This window comes from Pelecanus crispus, chromosome 1 (assembly GCF_030463565.1).
Source record: "Pelecanus crispus isolate bPelCri1 chromosome 1, bPelCri1.pri, whole genome shotgun sequence".
NCBI lineage: Eukaryota > Metazoa > Chordata > Aves > Pelecaniformes > Pelecanidae > Pelecanus > Pelecanus crispus.
Window position 1 is genome coordinate 160,267,879 of NC_134643.1, and position 8,439 is coordinate 160,276,317.

An 8,439-nucleotide genomic window follows, 5' to 3' on the forward strand; every position below is an offset into this window, starting at 1 on the left:
ACAGCTGTTTGAGCTCATCCTTTCAGATTTGCACCTGTATTAAACAACGTTCAGGAAAACAGTATGTTCTTTGTAGTGGAAGTACTGTACCTTTGTCACTTCCCTGGGACCCTGATCAAATTCCCATCAAAGTCTATAAACTGACTCCCAGGAGGCAGGTATTCAACCAAGACCTAAGGTACAAACACAGTAAGTTAAGGGTGCCAGGACATTCCAGACAGTATTTTTGTTTTCTCAAGTTTCCATTATATTTTCATATTTCACATAAAAAACTACATTAAGACAGCATTAAGAAGGTGAGAATGCCAAGCACGTAAAACTTAGCAAATACAAGACTGACAGCTGCCTTTGCAACTGCAATTACGATCCACTTGCAGGCCCACCTTGTGACCTTAACTAGGCAGGAGCCCTATTGGAACATGTGCACGGAGTGTGCCTGAAGAATTTTATATATACACATAAGAAGGTCTGGTTTGAGCTGCAGGAGTAATCTTCTTTCCAGTGTTTCCTAAATGCTGAGAATTAATATTCCTAATTCCTGTGCTTTTACTTATTTTATTGCTATTTTAAAGAAAAAATAGGCTAGCATGCAACTGTCGCTGACCCCGTGCAGTATCATCAGCCTCACGCTGCAGAGCTCCAGGGGTGCCAGCATTAGGTGCCCGCAGGAAGGCGTGCATTTCCCTGAAGTCGGTGAATGGAAAAAGCCCGATGAAGCGCTGCTCCAGGTGCGGGCAGCGTTTGGGCAGTGCTCGGTGAGAACCTCCCGAAAGAGGTTCCCCTGCGAAGGGCGGCTGGCGGGTAGGGGTTTTACACCCCTTCTCAGGAAAACCCTGCAGCCTTTCCCGCACAGCGTCGCTGTTTTGATGCAGCGCAAGCTCGGGCTTCAGGAGCCCAATCACTCAGGGTTTGTTTACAGTGGGAGAGCTCTGCTGCTAGATATGCTGGCACCGCTCCTCGCTGTGGATGTAACATATGCCAGAGAGGGAATTCCTCTGCCAGTCTAACGGTACCGCTTCCCGCAATGGCATTAACAAAGCCAACAAAAGCACTTCTCTGTCAGCACAGCTGCACCGGGAGGGTGGGCGGGGGGGGGCATGTAAGATTTTTACTGCTTTCCCCCCTCCCGCCCCGGCGTGAAAATATTCCCTAAGACTACCAAAGCTCTACAGTGAAGACCCTCTCCTGGGCAAGCTGCCAACATTGTCCGACAGCGCTCGCTGCAGAGCAGGAAAATGGAGACCCGAACGAAACGGCTCTCAGACCAGAGCAGCGTTCCGCGAGCCGAGAGGGAACTCTGCCCGCCGGGGGCCAAAGGTCCGCGGCGAGGAGCGGGGTGATGGGAGCTGCTCTCAGACACGGCCGGCCACCCCTCCTCCACCCCGCAGTGCCGGTGGCGGGTGATGGCGGCAACCACGTCGTACCGAGAGATGTGGAGAGAAGGCGGCTTTGCCCCGCGCAGCAAAGTCGGGCAGAGCGCGGGACTGTCACACTGGCTGAGGATCAGGGAGTAAAGCGCAGCCAGCCAAGGTGCAAGACTGATGCCACTTCCACGCTGCCAGCTCACAGTATTTTTGCAAGCTCTGTCATGCTTGAAATGTTTTAAGGTTCCAGCTCTTCAAATCACAGCCACTGGGTAACGACTAATTAAAATTGCTATTTAAGAAAGATGTATATTGAATTCCCCTCAGTGGTTCAAAGCCAGATTTTCAATACATATATATGTATATGTATGTATAAATATACTTTCTTTTCTATATATACATTAAAAAAAAATTGTAAACTTCAATTTTAAAGCCAGACCTCCAGTTTTCCTAGGGCTTGAATTACAATCTCAAACATTTTCAGCTGAAAGGTGGTGCCCTTGGCCACTAGCACGCAGTAGCAACCAGAGGGAGCACGCTGGTGGCATCCCCGCAGCTCTGCCTTTTCCCCACACAGACACAGCGTTTGGAGGATGGCCTGGGTAGCAGTAGGGCACCTGAGGGCTAAGGAATTGCCTTTTCTGTTGTCCATATTATGCACAGACATAGAAAGAACGTACCTAGAAACTGTGGAAAGGTCATTAACAAGAGTAAGACCAGCAAAACTAAATTATCTTTCTGTATTTTCTCACAAAAACAATTTAATCGCCAATAGTTGCATTAATTTCCCTCTCTTCTCAGGGTCTGGCATGCCCTTATTTAATTCAGTCTAGACCCTTGCGCATTAACAGGGTCTGATTTTCAAGGAAAAAGACAGCAAACGCAGATACAAGTCCTCTGCTTCCTCAGCGCACACATACAGACCGTGTTTCTCCGGATAACGTCCCAGTCACCAGAATTACAAAGCCAGCACATAGATGGGAAGAGCAATGGCATTCTCCTTCCGTGCATCCCCACACCCCTGCTCTCACAAGACAATAGGAGTAACACAGTAAATGGCAACGTGGCCAACGATAACTCCGAACAATCCCGTAAGAAGCTCACAATAACACTTGCAAGAATAGCATCTATTCAGGAAAACGGCACTCTAATGACTTCTCTCAGGATAACTTTCCCCTGGCACTCGGCTTGCCCTCACAGCGCTTCCATCCTGGAGTAACAGCATCGGCACGCACGCCGGCGCTCCCCAAGCACACAGCCACGGCAGGCACAGCTGCCCGGCGTGGATTATTCTTGCCAGAAGCACAAATAATCTCTTTGGGAGGCTCTACGTAAGGACTATTGCTGGGGGAGAGAGCATATGCACATAAAAATGCAGATTTTGCTTCCTGCCTCCCAGGTCTCGTCCTACGATGACCTTCTGCTGCTGCTGTTGTAATACCAGCGTCTGCAATACCTTCCTGACGGATTTCAGTGAGCAAAGCAGGACACTCCTTCAGTTCAGCCAGGCAGACCCCAACAGCCTCAGCAGGGCTGCAGGGGCTGAGCTACCCTACCAGAATAATCTCCCAAATTCAGGTTGCTCAGGGGCAACCAGCGCCTGGCAACTGCTACCTTAGGAGTAACCCCTGCACCACTGATGGGACGCTCGCCACGGTTCCTGAGCTTTGCCTGGGCTCCACAGTCAGCTCACGGCCAGCGCTGCACCCTCTGCAAAGGTTATCGGGCTATAAAAATCACCGCTTGTTATTACCTCTGGCTCCCAAACACCTTCCCTTCCTTCTTCCTTTGCAATGCCCGAAACACCGCATCCAGGTCACACCTTGTCACAACACGACAGACGGACTTGGCACCAATACACCCACGTGAAATCAAGAGACAAGGAAACATAAATGTCCCTTTGCCGGAGCTGTAGGTGCTCATACCCATCGCGAGGACAAGGCTGGCGAGACGGCTGCTGCCCGAGTCAGCCTGAACCCTCCTTTTGGGGACCCTGACCCTTCTGCAGTGCTTGCACTCATACGCAGCGATTCATTTGCTTTGTGAGTCACAAAGAGTTAATTCCTTTCTAAATTACAATTCAGAACGCCTTGTTTAGCCAAAGACCTCCATCACTAAAAACAGAATGATACTAACATACGAGGTATTTATAGAGAGATCCTAATCTTTGCCCCCATCAGTCCTGATACCATCCCAATTAATAGCCAAATTAACGTCGACACCGGTGCCCGATCCTCCACAGGGAGAAGGAAGTTTCCTTCCAGCCGCGCACCGCGTCTCAGCCTGCAAGAGCGAGCTGTATTTATTTTCCCGGGGCCAGCCTCGCGCCGCTCCTCTCACGTCTCGGCGATGCCGGGAGCAGCGAGAGGAAGCGGCTGTGTTTTGGATCAGCCTCCCACGCGCAGCAGAGCAGCTTCTGGGTTGTTTAATCCCACGCTCGGTGCGGCGGCTGGGGACGGTCTGTTCGACGGAGGGGGGCCAAGGCGTGCGAGACCCAGCCGCGCACCCAGCACGCTTCCCTGTCCCCTGGCTTCAAAGCGCTGAACCAGCTGCTCTCGCCCCCTCCGGGAACCCCTGACGGCAGAGGGGGGCAACCACGAGGTGCCAAATGGCTGCTGCATCGCATCCCCCCCCCCCCCCGCCCCATGCATCTTCCCTCTTTTCCCTGAACGGAACAAAGCTGTTCGCAAAATGATGCTTTCTGTCGAACAGCTGACCAAAAATGAAAGTACAGACAAAACTTAATGGAGCGCGAAGCCTCACATGACAAGGAAAATTCCCGCTCCGGTCCTGATCTCTGTTTACAACGTCAAAAGTGGGTCAAACTGGTCTGCGATGGAGGAATCTGTTTGGAAAACAATCTCTGCGAGGAAAAGCATCTAAGCGGCAGACAACCGCACTGCAACGCTTCCACGGGATCCTCTCCCCTGCCATCAAAGTAACTCAATTTCACAGCGCAGGGTTGAAATCCTGTAACCTGAAACCACGGCTCTTCCTTCAAACCACTCAAATTCAGCAATCCCCTATCCTTTAGGGCAGATCAACTGGCCAGCGTGTCTCAGTACAGATCTCTGCGCTTTAGAAAACTAAGACATGGCTGGGTTTGGTCGGGGTTGGGGGAAGCTGTTGTGGCTTTTGTTGGGTTGGGTTTGTTTTGTTTTTTTAAATAACTGCTTCCTTTCCCATGTTTGGGATGAGGTTATTGAGCAGCACCATCACGCCGCCTAACCCAACTATTTTGTTTTACCCCGTCATATTCTCTTTCAAAATGCAAAGGAATCATAATGACATTAAATGGGATCCCAAAAATGAGAGAAACAGTCTGTAATAACATTACTTTCCAAAGTATTTTCATTCAGAGTTCTTGGAATCTGGCAAATTTAATATCTGTCCTTTGCTGCTGTTCAAGATAGAAGATGACTGTAATGTAAACAAATTTAGCCAAAACTTCCTGACAAGAAGCTCTGTACATTATTCCGTGCAAGGATGGTACACAAATACACAGCAATCTAAAGGAAGAACATACTAACCAGCCTTGAAACCCACTAATTTGTTTTATCGACTTAAGAAAAATCTGTTCTTTGACCTTCAAATGCTTGATTCCTTTTATGGCCACACAACCTTTATTTATTAAAAATCTTCTACTAATTATTCTCAGGGTACCCAGAGGCTTTAAAAAGCACAAAATGCCAAAAAATGTATTATTACATTCCTGCACATATTGAATCCTCTTTCTAAACAGTTTTTGAAAGAAAGAAAGAAATGCATTTATAGCCTTTTCTAGAAAACATCTTTAAAAAAACCCAAACTGATAAACATTCCTTTTTATTTATAATTTGTATTTTTTTTTAATGTTCTCTTTGGTTTTAGTTACTACTTTGTATTTGCAGAAAAATGAGCTCTGCCAGTCTTCAAAGTGTCTGCTGATGACGGATATTTATAGAAAGTTACGATCTCAAATGATTTTAAGAACCGAAACAGTCTACATCTGTGGGACAATCCTTGTATCTTTCAGACTTCAAAATTGTCCAGTTTGAACTGGAGGCTTTTAGGACAAATAAGGAATAAAAGGGCTTATATTTAAAGCGCACTCAGTATAAAAACATACAATGTAAATGAACAGTAGTAGCAAAACAAGACACTGAAAAAAAGTAACAGAATACAGGGAAGGATGTAAATTTTGTATGGTTTTATCAGAAAAAAAAAAGAAACAGAAAAACAAGGTATTATGGAAATAGCTCAGTTATAATGGTAGCTGAGAGCATGAAAGAAGTACGTGGTCTACACTCTGAGTCTGTAGAAAAAGACTATTCACAAAGTTGGATGGGAAAATGAGTTCATGAGTCTCTCGGACACATCTGAGAATTAGAAAGTGCAATGTGAAGGGCCCACAAAAATAAGTACAGTTCCCCTCACAAAAGTACCTTGGGGGAAAAAAAAAAAAATTTAAAAAGGGTTATTGCTCCCCAGTTTTTAACTAAGCCAAAGCCGGAGGAGACACACTAGGTGGGGAGGGACCTCCGTCCCAGCACCCTGCTCGACGCGGGGCGAGCTCGGGGCGGTGGGCGGCTGCGAGGCGCCAGCTTCCCTCCCGCCCTGGCTGCCCCCCCAGCCCGCGCAGCACCCGCTGCAAACCCCGCGCCTCCGCACCACGAGGTCCCTGCCAAGCCCCCCTGACAGCTCCGTGCAGGCCAGGCTGGTGGCAGGATAGGCTGCGGGGGGCTGTGCCCCTCTGCAAACCTTCCGCTGAGCGTGGGTGTCGTGAAGGGACCTCCTGCCCGAACGTCAGAGGTATTTGCTCCTCTGATGTGAAAAGAGAGACTTTCATTCACACTAACGCAGCCGCTCCTAGTTATACCATACACAGAAAAGCACACTAAGCTGGGAAACGCTGTTCTAACACTTATTTCCGTCATGCTTTTTTTTTTTTAAGTTTCGTTGTTCAGGAGAGCCTGTTTCCCAAATTGAGTTCAGGACCCCATTTTGCTAGGCTTGACATCCGCACAAGGGGAAAGATGTTTTCTGCCCCGAAGCTCTGGACCCAAAGCCCAAGATTTTGGAGAAGTGCTCAGAGAGGGTGCCTGGAGCGGCACGGTGGGACGGGCTGCCAAGACCCTCCTTGGGCTTGCAAGAGAGCCTGGTGGCAGTGGCTTCGGCTGTCCCAGCTAGCTCCGCCTGTCACCATGGCGGACCCCGAGCTACCCACGCTCACACTGCTGCGGACACACCGCCCCTGCTCTCATCACTTCCATCGCCCCTCGACAGCACCACGGGATCCTGCCGGGTTTCTGTATCCCCATGCTGCCTCCTAATTTGCTTGTGAAGTTAGGGGGCCAGGAATGACCTACTACATCCAGCAGAATGGGACTCCGGGCCAGGGCCAGGACCTCCGTGCCACAGTACAACACAAAACAGTAACAACCCCAGTTGGTGGCCAACTGAAGAACTGAAGGGACATAAGCCCAGTCCAGCGCCCTACCGAGCTCAAAGCACTGGTTTTCAACTTTGTGGGTCAGTGGACTACTTGAAAAAGAGCCACAAAAGGTAACAAAAGCCCATTGTCAGCAGGCTCCAATGCGTGGAGCGGTCTGCCAACTGCAAAAGGTGAAAAACATGGTGCTATTTTCAAGCAAGGAGTTTCCCCATCAGCATAGCAGATGACCTTGATCAGCCTTCTCTTCACCACCTTGTATTTCCTCATAAGGAAAGTTTTGCCAACGCGTGGCTCGCTACGTGTGCTACGGCGTCGAGCGCCAGGTGAGACAACGGCATCGTCCCGTCTTGAGGCACAGTATCCAAACCCAAAACCCTCCCCTCCAGCTGAGCTACGACGGGAATTACGTACGCACACATAACACATAAAAGTTACCTGACAGAGTACATTTTCTTCAAACGCAACGCAGAACAGAGCTGTGATATCTTTTTTCCAACCCAAAAAGATGATTTTTTTTTTTTTTCCCCCCCACAGGCTAGAAGCAGTGAAAGACCCAAATAACGCTAAAACAGCCTTCAAGAAAACTAAGCATCAAACATTAGGATGTCCTTCAGAGGCTGGAAGGGATGAGCTGAATCACCTCCCAAGCGAGGTGAGGCACCGACTATTCCAGCAGTTGCGTAGACAAGTTTGCAGCCGGCTCACGGCATGCTAGAAAAGGTCCATAACCTTCACCCCCCCCCCCCCAAAAAAAAAACCACCCCGCTTCTCCCATGCGTAATCCAGGACTTCGACTTGGAGAGCGGAGCATTTTTTAACGTGAAGCACTTGCCAAACCGCGGCCCTGAAGGGGAAAGCCCTCCTCGGCCAGCTCCCCGCTCTCCCCCCGGCCCCCCCGGGCGCACGCCCCACCGGGGCTGCGCCCCCTCCCCGCCCCTCCGCGCCCTTCACCCCCCCCGGAGCGGGGGGACCCCCCTCCCCGCGGCGCGGGGGGGCGGCGGCGGGCGAGGCCGGGTCCGGGGGCGGCGGGCCCGGCTGCACAAAAGGGCGGCGGGGGGCGGAGGAGGGGGGCCCGGGCACTTACTTTGTCTATGGTGCCCGGGAGCAGGCGGTCGAGCAGGCGGCAGAGCACCACCCCGTCCTTCAGCGAGGACTGGAGGAAGCCCTCGGGGTCGGAGATGGTCTTTTTGGGCGACTCCAGCACGCCCAGGGCGATCAGCCACGTAACGGTCTGCTCCGCCGAATTCATGGCGGCGGCGGGGCGGGGGTCGCGGCGCCCCGCGCCTCGCGTGGGTTTTGTGCCTCCCCGGGCGGGGGCTTCAGGCGGAGGCCGGCGCCGCCCCCATGTGAATGCAGATGACGACGCCCCGGCCCCGCCGCCGCCGCCGCTACAGACCCGTGCAGCTGCAGTGCCGCCTCCTCCCCGCCCCCCCCCCCCCCCGCCGCCGCCGCCGCCGCCGCCGCCGCCGCCGCCGCCCCATGACATCACTGGCAGCGGCGGCCGGCGGCCCCGCCACGCGCGGGGAGCCCCGCGCCGCCCCGCGCCCCCCCCGCGCCGCCCCGACCCGCACCCGGAGGGGCGGGCGGCGGCTGCCCCCTAGCGGGCGGCCGGCGCCTCCGCGGGCGCGCAGCGGGGCGCGG

At 52.1% G+C, this 8,439-nt stretch overlaps 1 protein-coding gene across 4 annotated transcripts in view; it reads right to left on the minus strand.

Moving 5' to 3' along the window:
- Positions 1 to 8,047, minus strand: part of ARHGEF7 (Rho guanine nucleotide exchange factor 7) — a 125,147-nt gene extending 117,100 nt beyond the window's left edge. For all 4 annotated transcript variants that reach the window (XM_075704720.1, XM_075704715.1, XM_075704727.1 and 1 more), the window contains exon 1: positions 7,883 to 8,047. In XM_075704720.1, coding sequence (XP_075560835.1) covers positions 7,883 to 8,047 — 165 coding nt within the window. The remainder of the gene's footprint in view (positions 1 to 7,882) is intronic.
- Positions 8,048 to 8,439: the final 392 nt, after the last annotated feature.